This window comes from Mauremys mutica, chromosome 10 (assembly GCF_020497125.1).
Source record: "Mauremys mutica isolate MM-2020 ecotype Southern chromosome 10, ASM2049712v1, whole genome shotgun sequence".
Taxonomy (NCBI): Eukaryota; Metazoa; Chordata; order Testudines; family Geoemydidae; genus Mauremys; species Mauremys mutica.
This window is the reverse complement of record NC_059081.1, coordinates 22,459,301-22,482,568: the sequence shown is the minus strand read 5'-3', so window position 1 is coordinate 22,482,568 and position 23,268 is coordinate 22,459,301. Positions and strand designations below refer to the sequence as shown.

The 23,268-nt window shown below is 38.0% G+C and overlaps 1 protein-coding gene across 1 annotated transcript in view; it reads right to left on the bottom strand.

The window, feature by feature from the left end:
- ARHGAP15 (Rho GTPase activating protein 15) overlaps nt 1-23,268 on the bottom strand; it is a 454,296-nt gene that overhangs the window by 162,162 nt on the left and 268,866 nt on the right. The window contains exons 9-10 of the mRNA XM_045031797.1: nt 17,067-17,189; nt 6,845-6,943 (exon numbers count right to left, since the gene is read on the bottom strand). Of these exons, the coding sequence (XP_044887732.1) occupies nt 6,845-6,943; nt 17,067-17,189 (222 nt within the window). The remainder of the gene's footprint in view (nt 1-6,844; nt 6,944-17,066; nt 17,190-23,268) is intronic.

The window sequence follows — 23,268 nt, the reverse complement described above, 5'->3', positions numbered from 1 at the left end:
TGAGAGATAAAGTTTTCTGAGCTAAGAACCTTCTCAGAAGTGGACTAAAGGTCTTTCTTAAATCTTTAGGCAAGGTTATGGATCCCAGGGTGGCTTTTCGGCACTGAGTCAAATATGCAATTTTATGTATCGTTCCTGTCACAGCATATTGTGCTCCAAAAAAAGAGAGAAAAAACAATGTCTGCAATGTTCACTTCATAATAAAACCTATACCTGTAATCATCAACTGCAGAGTTGATGGTATCATTTTAAAGTCTTTTAAATTGATTTGGGCAGAGTAAGTTGGATTTGGAAAGGTAGGGGAAGAATGAATTGTCAAAACCATGTTTCAATAGATGGATGCCAAGATAAATGAAATCAAATTTCTCTTGAAGACTAGCCCCATTTCTTCACAAACCTAAAATATACTGTTTGCACAACAACATGTTTAGGGTAGTAAAGTATTCGACGTGTTAGTTTATTGTGACACAGGAAAATTATCATCCTTGGAAAAGATTTTAATATCAGATCACTTTCACATGATAAAGCTTTGCTATGAAAAGATACTAGTTGGCATTTTGTTTAGGTACTACAGAGTGATGTTTCTAATTTTTTAAAATGAGTTTTACTTAAAAACAGCCAGTGGAACTTTAAAGGGTCCACGAATAACAAAATAAACAAATGATTCAAGAAATTACTGGAAATAATACCGGGCATAGAGACATAAAAACTTGAGATGAGAGCCCCTCCCTTGGCAAGACTGCACAGTCTATGAATTACTGTATACGCTGAGGGTAAGATTGTCAAAAGCTTCCTTCCCTCCAATGCTTGGCTCTGCTCAGATTGTGTTTCCAGCTACTACCCAATATTCCCTGCTGGGAACAAGCAGAAATGGGTGGGGAGCTCTGGCCTCATCCTAGTTAATCTGTAACTAAGTAAACCGCTCCATGAAGAGAGGCAAAGGAACGTAGTTAGATATCTTCAAGTCACAAGGGCCTGATGAAATATATCCTAAAATACTCAAGGAGCTGGCTTAGGAGATATCTGAGCGATTATCTTCGAAAAGTCATGGAAAAGGGAGCGATTCCAGAGGACTGGAAAAGTGCAAATATAGTGCCAATCTATAAAAAGGGAAATAAGGAGAACCTGGGGAATTACAAACCAGTCATCTTAACTTCAGTATTTGGAAAGATAATTGAGCAAATAATTAAGCAATCAATTTGCAAACACCTAGAAGACAATAAAGTGATAAGTAACAGTCAACATGGATTTGTCAAGAACAAATTGTGTCAAACCAACCTAATAGTTTCTTCGACAGGGTAACAAACCTTCTGAACGGAGGGAGCAGTAGATGTGGTATATCTTGACTTTAGTAAGGCTTTTGATACCGTCTTGCATGACCTGCTCATAAACAAACTAGGGAAATAAACCTAGATGGAGCTACTATCAGGTTGTTGCATTACTGTTTCCAGAGAGTAGTTTCCAGAGAACTGTTTCCAGAGAGTAGTTATCAGTGGTTCACAGTCAAGCTGGAAGGGCATATCGAGTGGAGTCCCGCAGAGATCAGTTCTGGGCCCGGTTCTGTTCAATATCTTCATAAATGATTTAGATAATGGCAAAGAGAGTACACTTAAGTTTATGGTTGATACAAAGTTAGGAGGGGTTGCTAGTGCTTTGGAGGATAGGATTAAAATTCAAAATGATCTGAACAAATTAGAGAAATGGTCTGAAGTAAATAGGATGAAATTCAATAAGAACAAATGCAAAGTACTCCACTTAGGAAGGAACAATCATTTACACATATACAAAATGAGAAATAACTGCCCAGGAAGGATCTGGGGGTCATAATGGATCACAAGCTAAATGTGAGTCAACTGTGTAACGCTGATGAAAAAAAAGCAAACATTCTCAGGAGTGTTGTAAGCAAGAGACGAAAAGTAATTATTTCTCTCTTCTCTGCGCTGATTAGGCCTCAATGGGAGTATTGTGTCAAGTTCTGGATGCCACATTTCAGGAAAGATGTGGACGAATTGGAGAAAGGCCAGAGAAGAGCAACAAAAATGATTAAAGGTCTAGAAAAAATGACCTATGAGGGAAGATTGAAAAAACTGGGTTTGTTTAGTCTGGAGAAGAGAAAACTGAGATAACAGCTTTCAAGTACATAAAGGGTTGTTACAAGGAGGAAGTAGAAAAATTGTTCTCCTTAACCCCTGAAGATAGGGCAAGAAGCAATGGGCTAAACTGCAGCAAGGGTGGTTTAGGTTGGACATTAGGAAAAACTTCCTAGCTGTCAGGGTAGTTAAGCACTGGAATAAATTGTCTAGGGAGGTTGTGGAATCTCCATCACTGGCAATTTTTAAGAGCAGGTTAGACAAACATCTTTCAGGGATGGTCTAGATAATGCTTGTCTTGCCATGAGTGCAGGGGACTGGAGTAGATGACTTCTCGAGGTCCCTTCCAATCCTATGATTTTATGATTCTATGATTCTTCCCACTCGAGCGAAAGTGGGAGCAAGAGAAGAATTGTGACTCTGTCACTCACAATTTTTACCTCAGTGTAGCTCAGGGATACACCAACCTTACTCAAGGCAGAATGTTCAGTTACCATCTAGCCATAAGGAAATAATAGAAGCTTTCTGTGTAGGGACTACTCTACTGGACACCAAGAGTCCACTCTTTCTCCCAGTTAGGCTGGTATCAAAGGTCCTATTGACTGAAAAGGATCAGGGTTGGGCTCCTCATATTTTTAGGGACAACATTTCACCAAATATTGAAGAAGGAACAAGTAAAATGGATAGGAAAAAATAATGAGCATGCTCCTGAAAACTTTAACTCAGTGGACCACTCATGTAGGGTTTGCAGAACTGGGCCTAATATTTTATTTTAATATTTATGATAAACTATCTTGACAGCCCTGAAATATGGCTCATGAAGTGAGACACTCTGCACCCAGTTCCATTTCCACAGTTAGAAATAGTAAATGAGAGATTACAAAGTTGGAGTTCACAACTGTATAAACAAATGCTTGTGGACTAGTTAGTGCTGTATTATGGTCTGAGAAGAGAAGTTTACTGGACAGAAAGAACTCCTGTCCTTTCCATATATAATAACAGGCTGGCTAAGAGGCAAACAACATCCAGCAGAGTCAGCAGACCAGTTTCTCATCTCAGGCCTGGTCCACACTAAAAAGGGGGTTCGAATTAGAGTACGCAAATTCAGCTACGGGAATAGCGTAGCTGAATTCGAAGTACCCTAATTCGAACTACTCACCCGTCCAGACGCGGCGGGGTCGAACTCCGCGGCTCCCCCGTCGACTCCACCACCGCCGTTTGCAGTGGTGGAGTACTGGAGTCGACCGCGGCGCTTCCGGAGTTCGAACTAGCGCGTCTAGATCAGACGCGATAGTTCGAACTCCGTGAAGTCGAACTCACCGCGTCGACCCGCGCGGTGAGTATGGACCTGCCCTCAGTTACACCAGTCTGATTCCAGAGTAATTCCATTGATTGAATGGAGGTATTTTGGATACACTCAGTAAAAACTAAGATAAAAAACTGGCCAATAGCAAGTTACCTACCCTACCGTGTCAGTGTATTGGAAAATCCTCTTGTGGTTTGACGTATAATATGAAACCATAAAGATAAGGAAACATACTAGATGGTATGTTTTACTTAGCTCACTATTAGGCTTGCTTTCCTATGTGTGGCCACAATATGCTAAAATTGAAAAACGTAAACAAAATTTTATTGGGCACAGTATATGACGTATAAGCACCTTCATAACATAATGGTTATGTCTTGTTAACAGCACAGTTGTCCAGCAAAGCATGAATGTCTTGTTCTTTCTGGTTCAAATAGGCAACATATAGGGCTGTCACGTATCAGAGGGGTAGCCGTGTTAGTCTGGATCTGTAAAAGCAGCAAAGAGTCCTGTGGCACCTTATAGACTAACAGACGTATTGGAGCAGGAGCTTTCGTGGGTGAATACCCACTTCGTCAGATGCATGCATCTGACGAAGTGGGTATTCACCCACGAAAGCTCCTGCTCCAATATAGGGCTGGACTCAGAAGATCTGTTTTTTGGATTTTTTTTTAAATGAAGTATATAAGCAACATTTCTTGATACAGTACAGTATATAGATTATATATTTTCTAAAAAGAAAATGTAACTATGAGGGAAAAAAATCTTTTCCAAAACAGCGAATGTGCCAGCTGTTCTGAGTATTTAGGCCATCTTACTAAGACTATGAAAGTAAACAGAAAGTTTTCATTAAATGTGCCTTTCCCATAATTGGTACATAAGTATTTCCCATGACTCTGCAGTTGAGTGTCTTGGCTGGAGGCATATCTGGCCATTAGGAGGAGGGCTTTAGATCTGTTGAGTCTCAGCCATGCCGGGAGACTTGGCACCTCCACATACTGCTTCCTAATACCAACCCCAGTATAAAATGTCATCAGAAGCTTGCATAAACATTGGACTTAGCTTCACATAAATTACTGCTGTTCTGAGATAGTTTATGCCAGAACTTAGTAAAAACAACACTTAGAGTAAATAGAATACGAGTAAATGCAAGGATCTTAATCCAAGAAAATGATAATAGAAAAATGTATATCAAGTACAAACTCGTAAATACAGCACAATGAAATTTTATCTCATACCACTGAGATTAGTTTTTATTTACATACTGTACTAACTAAAATGATATACTAGCTTAAATTTACAGCAATTATGAAAAAAGCACATGAACCAAAGAACAATAATGCAGTGCTTTAAAGGATCAATTACTCTGTAGAAACGGTGACACACATTTTCCTATTAATCCTTATGAATTCATTTGATATCGATACAGATATCTTACATACTTTGGCTTTTTCTGTTATAATTTAGCATTAACAATGGCCACTAGGATAGTGAGAACCTGAAACACACAAATGATTGACAACAGCTTTCTTTTTTCTTTTTAACTTTTAGCTCTTTTTATTTTGTTTGCACAAGAGTGGGGTCTCATTTTGGGGACAATTTACATGCATACACCTGCACACAGGTGCAATAAATGGGATACAGGACCAGGTGTCTGGTATAAGATGATACAGGACAGACACCTGTAGGCATATGTAAAATTATTATTTATTCGTCGAGAGCCAGTGTCATGACTAATGGTATAAGTCTTTGGGTAGGATTCTGTCCCCAGCTGCAGCACGAAAAGGGGCTACTGGGGTTCTAGGTAAACTCTTCAAGTGCAGAAATATGGAGCCAGTGTAAGCAGCCCTATGTCACTCTTCAATCAAGGTTTAGAGGTAAGGGAGGGATGGTCAGTGTTGGAGGGTTCATGGCTAGAGTGCTCTGCACTCTGGCTATTTTAGGCTGAAGAATTGCCCATAGGCAGCCTAGGTAAGGATGCCATAAGTTAGAGATGCCCTGGGAGGCTTGTACTGGGGGCTGTACTACCCCTTCCCTCATCCCCCCTGCCCCTGTAGCTTGGATTTTGGGAGGTGCACAAGTGTGTAAAGGCACCTTTGGCCTCCCTCCTCCTGGGTTAGTCCCAGGCTACTCAAAACATCTGCAAACACTAGGTGCACCTTTCAATGAACCTGAGCTGAGACTGGAATATGAAACTAGGCAAGTTGTACAAGGTTTGGGGTTTTCATAATGCTAATTTAAAAAAATAAAATTGATTTTCTCTCTAATCTCCATTTTTCCCTTTTGCAATCTCCTTCTCTTTTTCTCTCCTCCTCCTCCTCCCCTCTATATTTCTCTCCCTGTCCTATCGCCTGTTGGAATGCTGTGCTCCTTTCTTCCAAAAACCACTGCTACTATCTCCCTCTGCACAATACCTCTGCTCTGTTATTCTGGCACTTCCTGTCTACCTATCCCTCTGGGAATAACAGTATTTCCAGTGCAGTCTTTTTTACATAATTAAGTCATGAATTTCCAGGAGTTTGAATCTCTAGGCCAATTTCATTGCACCCTTCACATAAACCCAGCTAACAATCATTAAATTAAAATTGCTTTCTCCTTTGTGATTAACTGTCTAAAGATCTTTTTATTTTCCACTGGTTCTCTTTTTTATGCAGATTCTAGACAACAACAGCACTGGGTTGTCCCATCTTTATTTTGAAAACTATCTTTTGCAAGATATACTTTTCCCATGACCCCTGGAACAAGTTGTAAACTTGTAAGAAATGGTGATTAAGCCTCACATTTTTATACAATACATTTTTAGGATTCTGTATCTACTTCCAATGAAAATGACCTTCAATGAGAGAAGAAGAAAGATCAAATGTCGTAATTATATTTTATTTTGCTGTGATTATTTATGATTAAACAAAAACTCTTCAAATACAAATGAAAGTGCATCATAACCTTGGGACAGTACTAGCTTTGAATAACATCAGTAAAAACAGGCATCCAAATTCAGAAGAGGAACAAAATGTAAGAGAGACTTTAAAACTACTTACAAGTTAGTAATGTTTTGGTTAGGTAACATTGGGGACTTACCAAAAAATTTAATGGCATAACAACCACAAGGGATCTTAGAATGAATGTTATGAGAGTTCTAGCACTATAATTACTGACATTTTATGAATGTTTTAGCATTGGCTTGCACACAAAAAGTTTGCAACTGAATCAAGAATATGTCAAACAGACAATATAGAGACAATAATTAGCATTAATTTGTTTTATTAATATCTCTATTGTAAAAAAACAAAAAGAAAGAAAGAATCTGTAATAGCGGAGTGAATCACTAAAGTATAATTTGAACTGCATGGCTTCTCTGGCAAGAAAAGTGGAGTTCTTAAGTTAGAGCATCAGTTGTAAATATGGCTACAGGAATGAAAAATAGTGTTGATGATATTAAGTTACCCACCTCTTTTTTCAACAGCTTCTATGCACCGTTTTACAAATAGAGGGACTGTGGAATTTTCGTGCTCACACACTAAGTGCAAATGGGAGCCAAAAACTTGATCTAAACAGAGTAAAGAAGACAAATATATTAAAACATGATAAACAATAACTAATAAATAAATGATTACAATAATGGGCTCTTCGCTGCAAAGGCTTGTGCATTAACCAGCTACTCCAGTGTGGTTGTTAGACAGATAAAAGAAGTACCAAAGCCTTCCTGACTCTTGCCGATTTTTATTTTATGCCCTAGTTGGGATACAATTGCTCTTATAAACATAATTTGCTGAAAATTTTACAGAGAGAATCAAGCCACAAAATTGTGATTTGTATTTTGAACAGTCTAATGTTAAGGTGTGGGATTTTGGTTCAGTGCAGCATTATGATAAAAGCCATTTCTGAAATCCAGATCTCTGTCTGGTTCAAATTTGAAACATCCAAAAGTAAATCATGATGTCCCTGATCCTGAAAGCTCACACACGAGCAGACCCCTCTACACACATGGAGCCCCATTGCTCATAATAGAGCTCCATGTTGGTGCATGGATTCGAGTGACATACTAGCTTGTAGAATCAATGCCTAATGCCATCTCTACTGTAATTACTGGTCATAAAATTATCCAGCCTTTTAAAAAGTCCAACCACAGTATTTGATTGCATCATTTCCTGCAGCAGTGAATTCCACAAGTTGGGTATATAAGTGGTTGCTCTGAAAAACTTTTCAGTTGCCGGAGATAACCAAATACTTCAGTATTTACAGTGCACCCTAAGTATGTCCATGTGAAGTTCAAGAAAGTTTAGGAACCACAATACTAACGTTAAGTAATTCTAACACCAACATCTGAAAGCTTTTAAGGGCACCAACTTTACACTAAACAAAGATATTTTCTTCTTATATTTGGCTTTTTTATTTGTTGTCCTTGTAAAGAAACTATTTTGATAATGTATCTTGTCTAGTGTATCTGGGGGATTTAGGAATACACTGTTAGTGGTTATGGCTTTGACTCCCATTGTCAATTGCACCTCTGTTCCTCTTAGTATTCTTTTTTGTGTGGAAGGCAGTTGGTGAAAACCCATTTTCTGTACTTTTGTATTTAAAAAGATGTACTTTTGATGAGAATAGCAAATAGGTTTCAGTGACTGAACTTGTAAATCATGTTGTTTACATACTGAATTAGAGTTTAACTAGGTAATGCTGCTTTTTAGTTTTTATGCTTTTAAACTTTTGACCGACATAGGATGTTCATCTTGAAACACAGCATAACCAGGTTAAATATCTCAGATTACAAATTAGCTTTATCCACCTCATCTCCACTCTATATTTTTTGACAAAGTATGAAAAGAGCACTCAGTAATGGGAATTTTGTCATCTAGAATCGAAATGAATCAAACAGATGAGGAAAATCACTCAATAAAAGCAGTTTAATGTTCAAACAATCTGACTGCATTATCATTATTTACCCAAAGAGACAGTCTCCACATACCTTTTCAACAGTGTACTTCACTTTGAAAATTAGTACAAAGGACTTAGATAAAACTTCTGTACATGAGATTTTTTTAGAACAATTTGAAATTTAAGAGAGCATACAACACACCATATTAACTCCCAGAACACCAAGGATGAGTATAGTCATCCTTAACTTTCTGTACAGCAGTACTAAGGACAAACAAACTCATCTATGGTACCTCAGCTCCTTCCACTCCCACAGAACAGGAGCATTGTCTCGCTTCCCAAAACGATATCCACACTCACCCAAAATTCAATTGCAGCCCTCCCATAAAGAAGTCCACAACTTGCCTGCCCTTCTTCAAAGCAGGTCAAAAGCTTCATGTTTGTCATTTGCCTTCAGGGTTGCTGGAATAATTTTTATAGTGGGGGTACTGAGAGCCATTGAACCAAGCTGTGAACTCTGTATATCATGGAAACCACTTCAAGTCAGGAGGTGCAGTAGCACCCCCAGTGCCCCTAGTTCCAACACATATATTTGCCTTAGAGGGTCAACAGCTCTTGCCTCCTTGTTGTTCAACTCTCATCCTTGCAATATAATTGTCTTTTCTCTGCTTATGGTCATCAATCTGAGGAAGATGTTGGGAAAGGGGAGCAGGGAAGCAAGGCAAGACATGCTGGGAGTGCAGGCCTGGGCGGGAATGGTCCCCAGCACTGAAGAGTCAGAACCAAAACTTGTTTCTGCCAAGAATTCCACTCTGCCATGTCTTCAAATAGCCAGAAAGCCTCCCTTCTCCCTGGGTCAGTGCTTTTAAAAATCCCTGGCAAATAGACAGGTCCTGGTGAGGTACACATGTTATTATGTATGTATTTTTAACTACTAATTTCAAATTTTTCAAATAGGAGTACTTAAATTAAAAAACAATCCCAGACCTTTTCATGTAAAAAGGGAACTTTTATCATCTGAGTAATTTTTAGACTTAGATTGTAAACTCCAGCGCAGGCCTCATTTTTTATAAAGCACATTTTTGCACTAGATAATTATTAATAAAATAATTATAATTTTTTTCCCGTGTGTGTGTGTGTCTGTGTATCTGTGTGTTTATTCTCAGAACAGTTTTAAGATGAATTGTGTGTTTGGAAAATGTACTGAGAGTTATATAAATAGAATGGATAGAATTTATTTTCATTTTTTAATAATTTTGACAGATAATATACGTTTATTTCTATTTTTTAAATAATTTTGAAAGTTGCAGGAAATTATGGGAGGGTTAGACAATTATGTAATGACAGTAGACACAGATTCAAAAAGTTAAAGCTTTATAAACTGTTAAAACATAAACATCAACATCACATGTCAAAATATATGAAGTAAATATCCTTGAATCAACATACCATACCTGATTTTACTATTCATTCACTAGTCCACTTGTAACAAGCCAATTCAAAAGCCTACATCACTGGATTTTGACTGTGATAAGTTCTCAAGCAGCTTTTCTCTTACTTTGCCTATCTGTAAATGTCTATTATTATTGATGGAAATATTTTTCATCCATTTGTGTGTGCACGGTGACATTGCTGATAAAAATGTAATCCTTCCAAGCCAATATATAAACCATCTCAGATACACAGACCCTCAAAGGTATTTAGGTGCCTAACTCCAGGAGTCTGAAGCCATAGTTACTAAGAACTAGATTTTCAAAGTGTGCATTTTAAATAGGGAGTTTGGAGCAATGATGTGCAATATTTTACCCCCAAAGGAATAGAATTGGAAATAAGAACTAGGCAGTGACCACCTGTTTCTCCAAATTATTGCAGCCTGCTGAATCTGCTTGCCATATGATATAGGGAAAGGCGTTTTGGATTTCCTGAGTCAAAATATGAAGGAAGGTCCATTCCAACTCATCCAAATATATGTATTCTGCAGTCTGATACTGCATTTTTTTTACAACCCAAAAGTCCATTGAGTTAGTCAAACTTCTGGGTACACAAGGAATGCAGGGTTGGGGTCACAGAAATAAACTCTAGAAGGTTGCATGCATGTGTGGCAATTACATATAAGTTAGCGATCTGTTACATGTTTTGGGGTTATGTTTGTGACAAAAAATGGACAGGTTTTCTTCATGAAACATTTATAGTTTCCACCAGTGGTAATTATGTATACAGAGATTTATGATTAAAATGTTCTAGTACTTCCTCCTTTGACATCTTAATTGGTTTTAAAATTTCAGTGAAGACCTGTCAAATTCTTCACATGACATGGAATGTTCTCTGATGCTAATTACATTAAAAAGATGTAAAACTGTCTCTCATTTGAGGGTCTAGGGTGTTTGTAAAATGATGGGTCAGAAATGACGGGGCAATGGACTGCATTGTCTATAGATAGTCAACATATCAATGACTGAGGAATAATTAATGCTTTACGGTTCAGCAAGTTACCGTAACTACTATAAGAACATCATGTCTGGCATCCAGGAATCTCAAGTTACTTTTACAATTTCCAATAATAGGAAGCCAAGTGTTATACTTTGAAAAAAACCCACATTGGTTTAGTGAATGGTGGTTTGAGCAAGGAACAGAGAAGTCAGAATTCCAGAGGTGAAATCCTGGCTCCACCGATATCAATGTCAGAACTCCTATAGATTTCAGTGCGGCCAGGATTTCATCTTTGGATTTTATTCTTGAACAGCAGACTGCTTAACCTCAGTTTATCTATCTGTAAAAATGAATATAGCACTATTTACTTATCTTATAGTTAATGTTTTGAAACACACTTTGTCATCCTTCTTCGGTAACAGGTGCTAAGTATTATTATTGTCTTCAACTGAAGAACCATGTAGGCAAATGGGGCAACATGAGGCTAGTTGTCACAGCACTGTTATAGTTGCTAAGCAATGAAAAAGGCTACGGTAAACATTTAAACCAATCTACTTCCTTCTAAAAAGTATTATTTTAGAAAAGCAAGATTATTTAGTGACTGAATATGCAGCTGGAGGCCAAGAACTCCTAAGGTCAAAACCAAGTTCTGCCCCTGACACTGTAGGACTTTGATCCAAGTCACTTAATTTCTCTGAGTTTCCATTTCCTTGTCTATAAGATGGACTTACTAATGCTTACATCACAATATGTACATTCTTATAACTCATATGCATGTACAATATATTTATGCTTGTACAATATTTTGAAAACAAGCATTTATACAAGTGCTAAGAATTAATTTTTGTAGGCAACAATTTGATATTTCTTTTCTTTTTTTAACTCACTTATTGAAAAACTTAATTATTGCTCTTAAAATGTTCTTCTTTAATATCTATTAATATTTTAAATCACTGTAAGAGAAGAAAGTAACTAGAACATCTTTTCATATAATGAAAACAATAACAGTTCCCAATAGATAAAGGAAGCAAAAGAGGGTTTTGTTTGATTTGTCTATATTAGAGCACTTCAGAACTCCACTTTTTATGACTTGAAAAAAAAAGATGTACACAACACTTCTAACCTCTTGTTATGACAGTTTATGTTTCCTAGCCAGCTTATTTAACTCCAGTGCCTGGGAAATAGACACAATTACCACCTTATGGAATGCTACTTAAATTTAAATGCTCCCGTCTGAATAGAAACCTACTTCATCTTCTTAAAGTTTATTCCAGCTTCTCAGGAATTATTCCTTCTATAAGCACCTAAAATTCTCTTCTTCATCATTTAAAATGTTTAACTAATGATTATTCAGAAGTATCCTTTATTGTAACAAAGGAAATTCTCATATAGTGGACTCTGTTCACAAGAACTTGAACAAAGAAGCTGCATACTATGCCTGTGTACAGCTTTAATCATTCACTCTTTCAGCTGTTATCAATTTAAAACCAATGAAACTCCCACACTGAGTCCATTTGAGCAGTCAATTTTAATATTTTGGGCATCTGTAGTTATTCTGAATTGGCTGCAAAAGCAGAACTAACAAGTTAAGCTCTAACCATAAGTCTACATCAGGCTGGTAAACCATGCATCAAACACAGACAGTTAGTCAATACCGTAGAATGAAAAACCAACAAGCATTTTTAAGAAGAGCAATATATTCATAATATGTTTGGCAGCATGGTTTGCATTACACATTCTTGATATCTATGCATTAAACTTTCTATTCAAGATGGTGGTGTCTGTGACAACATTGCACGCTGATATAAAATGAGACACCAAAAGGGGATGGCATGGATACTAACAAAAGTGTAAGATTATAAAATGATAACTACAGCTGCTATTAATTGCTCACTGCTATTAATTGTTCACTACCAGAAGCCTGACAGACATACTCTTCACATGCAGCTTGTGCAGCCCACAGTCTGAGCTATTGACTCTAAGCTGAAGAAACCCAGAAAATGGGAGACAATACGGCTGTAAAATGAACATTTAAAACAAGATCACAGAAGTCACAGCCGCATTCAGAATGTTACTGCTTAATTATTTTTGGTGTGTATGTATGCAAGTTCTCACAGAACTCTTACGGTGTCAATTTCTTAGATGTTTTTATTAAAATAAAAGCACAAGTACAGCAGTGGAAAAAATATTAGTGCCATTGGAAAAATGGAACATCACTGTTCTAATTCTGGAAAAAAGAGTAGGTGGCCTAGTAGTACTATCCCCACTGGTTTTTGAGAATACAAAGCTTTGAATGAGATGCAGTGCAGTGCATTCCAAAGGCAAATAAATGCTGATCTATCCCTGCTACAACTTAATTTGGAGAGTTGGATTGCTAAAATTTTTTATCAAAGCCTAAGCTGAGAAATGTATCTGCTCGACACCCTCTTAAATGTTGAGGGGTAGATAGCGGTAAAGAGAGGGAGAGAGACTGAAACGAGCATCAAAACAGCAATTTTACAATTACTGCGTTTTGGGGGGCATTAAAAAGCAGTTTCTATATATTCAGTATACGTGGAGGGCAGGGTTGTAGTGGAAGTTGTGTTGAAATTACAAGCCATCACTTAAGTGTGAGGTGATTCCTGGTCCTGCTTGCAGACTCTGAGGCTCTGTAGGGAAGTGTATGATCTGGGTCTTGTGCAGTCAATCTGCAAAGAGCAAGCCTACTGCAAGGTGGGGTGGGTTGAGCCTCTCTGCCTTAGGGAGCACCCTGCTTTCATTCTCTGTGTTTTGAGTTCTTATGTGTTATCATTCTGAATGCCAAGAAATAAAGTAGTGTTATATTGCAACCTTCCAGAATAATTAAATCATTATGGTCTAGTATTACGAACACTAACGACTCAGATAAGGAATGTAATTCATAGGATCGGGGTACATATCATTTTAATGGCATTAATTGTTTAAGGTTTCCATAAGAAATTATATACTTCTGCACAGAAAGATATGTAGACCTAGTTTTTCAAAAGTTATTAGGTGCCTAAAGATACAGATAGAGGCCTAGAGGGGTTTTCAAAAGTGTCTAGATGCCTATGCTCCACTGAATCAGTCGTCTAGGTGCTTTTTGAAAATCCCATTAAACACCTATCTGCAACTTCATGGGCCTAAATACATTTAAAAATCTGGACCTTAGTGCCCAAATAATTAGATGACACTGAAAGTAAGTGGGATAGTGCGAAGCAAGAAAAATAACCTTGCACATTTCAGAGTCTGATGAACCTTATATTTAAAATACATGTGTAAATCACATTTCCATATGAATCTGCCACTCTCCTTCATGCAGTACTTACGTTTCTTTAAAACAAAGTTTTGTTAAGGGTTAAGTGACAACTACATAATTTCCAGATTTTCTAATAACTGTATTGATGGATCAAAGTACCCCAGGATTAAAAACTACAATTTAATTTTGAAGCATATATATCCCAAGTTGAGAAATGTGTTGAGTCCTATGGCTAAGAGTGCACACATCAGTGACAAACAGAGAAGAGGATTGCATTTAAGTGAACTTACCACCTTAAAATGTATTCACTCTTGCCTATAATTTACGTGTTAAATTTATTGGAGTTTTGGTTCCAGTGTGACACACAAAGTAAAAAAATCAATACAGATTTGAGAGCTTTCTAGCGCCCCTGGCAAATATGAATGGCACTTGATGAAAAGTGAAGGTTTTCATAGCACCTACAGTGCCACTGCTTTGGTGTAATTATCACCACATGCTTCACAGATATTTATATCAATTCTTCACTAGCCCATAGAACAGCTTTTGTTATAAGTTTGGCACTCTGATGTCCTGCAAGGCTATAGATGTACTTTTATTGAAAGTATTAATTATTTTAAGGGATTTATAATTCTGACACAAGTATTCCCCTCTGGGATTAAAGTTAGTATGTATGTCTTCAGAGTTGGAAGAATTTCTTGTAAAAATTGGTCAACATTCCCCCTCTCCCCACCCCCCAAGAATAGGGGAAAGAGTTTTGCGATGTTTCTGAAGCCATTTAAATCACCTATAGGGAAAAAATGGATGCATTTTAAAACATGAAATTTGTAAGCCCTTTATTTTTAATCTGGATGGTTGCAATTTGCTATTTAAAATATTGTAATATAAGCCTAAAAATTAACATTTAAAAGTAGTCTGTGTGTAAGCACTGCAACTAAATTTTCATAACATTATAACAGATTAAGGGATAAACTCCACTAAAGACAATGAAGGAACCTTATCAAATGAGCATTTCACATAGACTTACTGTAGATTGGAATTAAGCCCTGCTAACGAATCCTGACTCATTTGCATGGCCACAACCTAATCCTAATGAATCTTCTTGGAAGAAAACTAACATGTTTTCTGTACAGTTACATTAGTTTATTATTAAAACTCTGCTAGGGAATGCAGATCCTGACTCTCTATGGCAGAACATAATGCATCTGGGTTTTCCATACAAGAACATCCCAATTAGAACCAGGCTATGTTAGTGAATCAGGAGTCTAATGCAACTATATCTGAAAACAAATGCATCTGGTTTTCCTACAGAGATACATTAGAGGATGGATTTGAGTTATGTTAATGAATCTGGATTTGTTAGTAGGGATCACATCTGATCCCTGTGTAACGCCACAGGAGATTCTTCAGCTACACTTTATTAAACTGAAAAAACCCCACCCTTTAATACAGAAATTAAAAGACTATAAATTGCAACACAAGATTCTGCTTGGATACTGTAATAACTGAAACAAACTAAAATGATGCACTCAAATCCCACCCTCAACCCAAATTGTGCTTTTTAAAGTGGCATCCAAATCCCTTACATATTATATTGGGATACAATAGTTGATTAGGGACAGATTCTGAAAGTTAGGCACACAACTGCACATATAAATGTGCATGTGACTAATTTATGTGTAAATACGTCATGTATTTGTGGGGGAATATTTTCAAAAGTGCCTAAGGGATCTAGAATCACAAGTCTCATTGACTTTCAGTGCAAGTTGTGCTCTTCAATCCTTTAGGCATTTTTAAAAATCTCTCAAAAATAATCAAGAATGTATGTGCACATGTTTGTGTGTGTGCCAAACTGTGAATATCTGCCCCATAATATTTTAAATATTAAGGGTCAGATCCTGAGGTGATCCCAAGCATTGCTCTGTGCACTGTGGGGGGCTGGGTGAAGGCAGCTTTCTGCCACCACCTTGATTCTGGGCAAAGGTGGTAGGTTTAAACCCTAAAGCTGTTGACTGCTAACTGACTGCTGTTGGCTCAGAATTGCTGGCACCCAAGGGATGCCAAGGCCTTGAGGCAAAGAACCTATATCTAGCCAGTTTGCATATACAGTTGTAGTTTTTGCACATACTAATTGGTGAGTGTTCAAATTTTTCAAGCACAATTCCAGAAGATATTTGAATATATGGTCTTGCTTGACCACTGGTGGTCAGAATACCACCAGTTATAAGCTAACAGTACCTACATTTTGGAAAACCGCATTCCTGAGATCAACCAACAAAAGGTAACTATGTTTTTTCTCTAAATATATATATTTAGAGAAAAAACATAGTTACCTTTTGTTGGTTAATACTCTCTCTCTCTCTCTCTCTCTCTCTCTCTCTCTCTCTCTCTAAATATATATATAATTTTATCTTACAAAGAACTAGATATATGGGTTAGAAAATGAAGGTGTATAGCAGGGGTCGGCAACCTTTGGCACGTGACTCACCCTGGCGAGCCAGGCTGGTTTGTTTACCTGCCGTGTCTGCAAGTTTGGCCAATTGTGGCTCCCACTGGCCATGGTTTGCCGCTCCAGACCAATGGGGGCTGCGGAAAGCGACGTGGGCTGAGGGATGTGACGGCCGTGGGTTCCCGCCGCCCCCATTGGCCTGGAGTGGCGAACCGCAGCCAGTGGGAGCCACGATCGGCTGAACCTGCAGACATGGCAGGTAAACAAACCGGCCTGGCCCGCCAGCATGCTTACCCTGGTGAGCTGCGTGCCAAAGGTTGCTGACGCCTGGTGTATAACATTCTTCTTTACAATGTAGATGGTGTACAATTGTGTGAAGTGTGAGGGTTTCTAGAACATGCACACCAAAATAGTATCAGAAGAAGCCAAGCAATACAGAGAGACATTTAACTACATGTTGTTTTAGTCAGAAAAGCTAATCTCTTACAAAACTGAATGAGTTCTCTGATACACAGCAGAAAAAATATCTAGCAAGAAATACCTGAAAAATCCAAATAGTCCTATGCATTTGATTGGTGACAGGAATGAAAATATTGTGAAATAGGAACACTCATTAATGAACTTTCAGTTTTTAATCAGAAAAATAGATAAGAGAAAACACACCTTTAATAAGTCCTTTTTCTTGCAACGTTTTCAGCGAGGGTCTTCGGTTGATAAACTTCTTTAATCTGCTTTTGACTCGATTCCTGTCATTTGTATCAGAGGCACTGTAGTTCAGTCTGAAAACTGGAGAAAAAATAAAATAAAATCTACATTTCTAGTAAAGCCACATTTTTAAAACTAGTAGTACTTTGTGCAAATTTTCTTGGAAAACAATGGCCATGTCCACCCTTGAGAAATCACACAGTAGGTCAGCAGCATAGCTGGTGGGATAGTACAAAGAGTTTAATTAATATTTGTGTGAAAAAACATGATGCATTCACTCAATATTATTCATGGAGTCATATTATTTATTGTTCATAAATATTTGGATGGCCACCAGTTTACTTGTGAAACATTCATGAATCCCAAGAGTTTCACATGGATGATTATTCAACTGAAAGTTCCAATTGGAAGTGTGCTATATGTTATTAGTGGGATACTATTTTTATGAGAAGGGGTGGGTTGACATAGCACTGGTGCTGGTCTGAATCCCCTTGCCAAGTCAGATTAGGCATCCCATTATTGTTAATACAATTGTAGAAAGCATGGCTTAATGACAAGAAACATAAGCAAGATTAATTTATAGAAGAAAAAGTGTTCCAATTCTAACTATTTCATTTTATTATATTTAGGTATTTACTGCGATGAGAAACCTTTGGGCCAAGTTCTTTTGTGGTTTATGCCAGCAAGATGTGGGACCCACTTCCTGAGAGTCCACAGGAGCAAACCGTGATGATGCAAGTCAGTTATAACTTGTCTGCTGGGATGTTCACAGAGAACTGTCACAGCCCCCTTAAACTGGCATTACTGATGGCAAGAGGCATAGCCAGGACCCCAAAATATTCCCTACTTCAGCGTTCAGCACGTCTCCATGTCTGTATTGTTCCATCCTGTGTTTAAAGCAGTGAGTAGGGAATCTGGGTGAGAAAATCTCTGTGAGGATTCCCCAACCTCACACATCCTAGGAGATCTGTGGGAGGCCAGAGATATCCATTTTTTTTGCCCCTCATAAGGCTTTTCCAGTTTCCTTGTGCCCTGGCTCTGGCAGTCCCTAAGTCACCTGGAGGGCTGTGAACAAAAGGTTATATAGCAAGATGCTGTACCATCTTTTCCAGTAAGATCTCCAGGGCTGAGGGGGGATGATATCTGTGTCTTGGCACACTCAGTCTCCAGCTCATTCCTTTTCATGGACCTTGGACTGCAGAGAGCACCTCCCCACAGAATTGTTCACCAGAAAGGTAGCTGATCCCCAATTCTTCATGGAGAAGAGGAGATCCACAAATTTACTGTTCCTTCTGTGTGCTCCTCTAAGAGGGATGATTCAGCCCTCCAGTGGCAGGGCTTCTATGGAGCATTCAGGGCCACTCTCCTTTCATAACTTCTATGGCAGCGTGGTTATAGAAGTACATATCCTCCCCGCACATGAAATCTCCCCCAAGATGCAGCAGTCCTCACTAGAAGGATCTGAGAAAAACATTATAGACGGAAATCATGATACAGATTACACTGGGTTTTGTAGCAAGCAGTTTCACATTAGTTATAAATAAAAACAGAATGCTAAAAGGTGCACAATTATAAAATAGTGATGATTTAAAGGGTCCTCTTAAAGAACAGTACAAAATCCTGGAATAATGTGGTTTATATTACAAATCTGATTTTAACAGCCAATCTTATAAAACGGTTTACGCTTTGCTGTTGTCAAGGGAGCAAAACTTGCCAAATTGTTCATTTTAAGTAAATATAACCATAACCAATTAAGGAAAGAAACGTTTAAACACATGCCTATGATAATCAGAGCATAGTTTGCTTCTGATTTCACTACTGATTTTAACAGAAGAGTGTTCAATTTTCCCACAGCACTAAAATGACCCCACACATACTTCCACAAACTAGTAATCACACAGGACAAATAAAACAACACTTTATTGGAAAATACACAGCTTGGTACAATAATCCATCATCTATGAAAAATAGACTTCACATTTTTAATGGTAGCATTCTTAGGGTGATGCATCATAGAATATAAAGATTAGTGTTCAATTGATAGTTGACTCTTTTGTTCACTTTATAGTTTAGAACTTTTTGTTCAAAGTTAGGCAATCCTTGGCAAGGATGGGCTAAAATTCCAAGTCACTCAGCCTTGCTATAAAAAGAATAACAAATGGATGTTTCCAGTACTGCATCTTAAGGGTACTTTGAAACAGTAAAGTGAATTGTATTTAGTTTTCTGACTGTGGGTATGTGGCTTAAGTTAATTCTCTCCATAGTAGTTCAATTTTTCTTTGCTTGCTCCCAGGGTGCAGCCTCCCCATTTCAAATATGGCACAAGTAAAACCACTCAGTTACTTTATGCCTGCCACATTTCTCAGTCTGCAGGATTCTGAAATACTTATAAATTATAATTCACATAATGCCTGCTTTCACTTCAGTATTAGCTCTGACTGTAACACCAAATTTGTTAAGATGATTTAACAGATCCCAGTGTGGTTCACACTGAAGAACAGTTAGATAGGGGATCTACAATTCAATGTGTGGGGTAAATAATACTTATGTTTTATTCCAGCTGTGCAGTTTTATACCTGATACAGCAACTAGGGTGTTAAAACTACATCTTGAGGTAGGAATCATTATTGTCATAGACACTTTTTGTATATTCCATGTTAGATTATATATAGCATGGAGAAAAACAACCAGCAAAGCCAATTTTGATGAGTTTCTTATATTATGCTGGTAAGCACATGCAAGTCACCAGAGGGAAACCTCCCAGAAATTCAAGGGTTTGGATAATATGATCCAGAATTGAGCACTGGCTAGAAATACTCTTGCTGGGATCTTGTTTAGAAATATCTTTTTTCCTGCCAAACCGCTGCTCTCGTGGTATCCCCATGTAATAATGGCTTTGTTTTATATTTGGAAAAGCAAAGAGAGCTAGATGTTGTTTCCAAATGGAAAAGTGTAGTTATACAACAGAAAGATTATAACAAACAGTTTTCTATAGTACTTTACTTTTTCAAATTTCAGACTACGGGTGTGACTAGTGAAGATCTTCCATTAATGGAAGTTGGCAAACTCAAACAGATTAACTACCAAGTGCATGTAACAACTTGGCCATCTAGCTGTCCATTAGTTAAAATGACTGGCTACAGTCAGTTTGGAATCCTTGAGTCTTTGTCTTTTCGTTCTGCATCTGCCATCTGTAGAGGCTGCTCTGTTGATTGTTCTTTCTGAGAAACAAACTGTAGATGTTAACAGTTTCTGTTGAACTCCTCCTGGTCATTCTCACTTACATATGATCTGGGTCCTGAATTCTTTTTCTTTATGGCAGCTGGAGTTGTCCATCCTTTTTCTTCACCCAATATGACAAGAAGACGGTCACCAGGTTCTAGACCTGGCAGTTCTCTAACTGATTGACATCAGTTGTAAAAGGGTTCATAAGCCCTTTTACCCTTTTTATCCAATTTAGCTACTCTTTCTATGTATGGCCACTTTGGAGATAGGTTATTTTCCAAAGTTGGAACAGAAGTTCTGAGTTGTCTTCCTAACAGGAGTTGTGCTGGACTACATCCAGTAGCTGCTGGTGTTGATCTGTAACTCAGAAGAGTGATGAATGGATCTTCCTGCTGTAAGATTTTCTTGGCTGTCTATACAGCTATCTCAGCCTCTCCATTCACTTGTGGACTGCTAGTAATATGATCAAAATCATATTTCATTACGAATGACTTAAATTCTGCTGCAGTGAATTGTGGTCCATTGTCCTTCACTAGTTGTTCTGGAATACCGATGTCAGCAAAAGTGCACTTCAGTTTCTTGATAACACTGCAACATGTTAGCTATTTCACATACACTATATTTCTGTATAACTGGAAAAATAGTCCATAACAACCAGGTAATTATGTCCTCTGAATTGGTATAAATTTGCAGCTAGTCTCTTCCAAGGTCTGTCTGGTAGAGGTGTTTTACAGCATCATCTCTGAAGTTGATTTGTACTGGATCTCCGTTCAAAAATCCAATATTATCAAATTCTCCACAGAATTCCTCCATCTTTCTCACTAAGCTCATCATGTCTACTGTGCTGCAGTTGAGAAGCTCTTGGTCTTTGATCCTTTGTTCACATGAACTCTGAATGCCTAGCTTTGTCTTTCTAAGTTGTTTCTATGGTGAAGTGGCCCATGCAGAGCTAGTCAGAGCTGTGACTTCAGCTCTGGGATGGATTAAAGGTGATTGTAAGTGCCTCCTGAGATGACTGTGATGTCAGCTACTGAGTTTATTTTAAAGTCAATCGTCTTGCCGTGAATATTCAATTTCAGTCTCCAGGCAGGTTCTATGTCATCACAAGTGATAAAACCCAGAAACAATGGCTCTTGGTTGTCTGTAGTATGAGTCAACTGCCTGACTGACTTTGGTGAGGCAAACAGCTGTAAAATGTCCATATTTCATGCATTCATTACACTGTGTGACTCAGCCTGGACATGCATCTTATCTTGGGATGTTACTTTTTTCACATGTAGACTGGAACTTGTCCCTTTTAGGCATTGTCTATACTATCACTGCAAGTCGATCTAACGTTATGTAACTTAAGTCTCCGTAACTTAAATCAACTTAAAGCAGCGTCTACACTGTGCTATGTCATTATGTCAACAGGAGACACTCGTTGAGGTGGCATACTGAAGCTGACGGGAGAACAGACTCCCATTAACTTTAGCGCATCTTCACCAGACCCGCTAAATTGATATCACTTCATTGATGGCAACAGTGCCAATTTAGCTCAATAGTGAAGACAAGCCCTTAGCCTAGGAGTTCTCTCTCCTTCCTTTGGGGTTTTATGATAATGACTTTTAACACACAAGTTTCTATTTGTAGCTTCTAACTCATTTCAGATTTTTCAAGTTGCTCCTCCCTTTTGTTCTATTGTTTGACTAATTCTGATGTCTTTGCTATCCGTATAGCTATCTGTATATATGGTTAAATCTCTCTTCAACTGTAGTTGCTATGAAAGGTTTTTGTCTGTTAATCCAATAACCAGTCTGCCTGATTTTCTCTTTTTGCATTTCCCAAGTCAGTTTTCAGCCAATGTTTGCAGAGCTCTTATGAAACGGTCAACATTTCCTCCTTGTTCTTGAATTCTCTGGTGACAGCATGCTTTTTCATCAACCACAGTTCTCTGGGGGTATAAAGTATGCATCAAACAGCTTTTTATAGTAATCTTTGTGACTGTCTTCAGGAAAGTCAAAGGATTTAAACGTATGCTTTGCTTGCTTCCACATAGCATATATTAAAGAAGATACCAGTATATCTCCATTTTCTTTGTGGAATTTATTTGCAATGTGAAATCTTGCAAAATATTGTTTCCAGTCTGTCCATTGTGAAGGTGTGTCCAAGCTGGAGTTCTCTGGGCTTTGAAGAGTGGCAAGTTGATGAGATCCTCCACCCTTTGTTGCTTTACTCCCTCTGTCTGCAAGTTTGTTGCTGTTCCTTCTGTCTTCAACATTAGTTGCTATGTTCCTTCTGTTTCCAATCTTAGTTGCTATGTTCCTTCTGTTTCTATTTTTAGTTTACTCCTGATACCACGTCATGATCTTGCTCACACACCAGATATGTTCAGCATAAGATCCTTCAGTGCTCTTCCAGGTATAGCTGAAGGTCTTTTATGAGGTCTTTTATACACAGTGCCACCTAGTGGCTGGACAGTATAATACAGTTTAGCATTCCTTTACACCTCCTACAAAGTGGGTATTCACCCACGAAAGCTCATGCTCCAAAACGTCTGTTAGTCTATAAGGTGCCACAGGAGTCTTTGCTGCCTTTACACTTCCAACATTCATTATAAATAGGCATTTCAGTTGGTACTATTATATTGGCTATTCTGACATATGATGGAACAAATTCTGGAGCACTGTTTAAAGTGCACTACACATACATGCTTAAAAAACAGCATGCTCCAACCAGTAAAGACCCGTGCAAGTATCATTGCCCCCTCTCTCCCTGCACAGATTATTCCCACTGGAAACACAAATAGCTTGTGAGAGACGAAAGGGGAATGCATGGTTGTCTGTGCTGGGCCAGGAAAGCTTTACAGAATGTGTAGGTGAAAACTACAGAAGGCAAAATATCATTCTAAATTTTCCCTTGCCAAAAATGAGAGCAGGACACTACAATCCAGCAG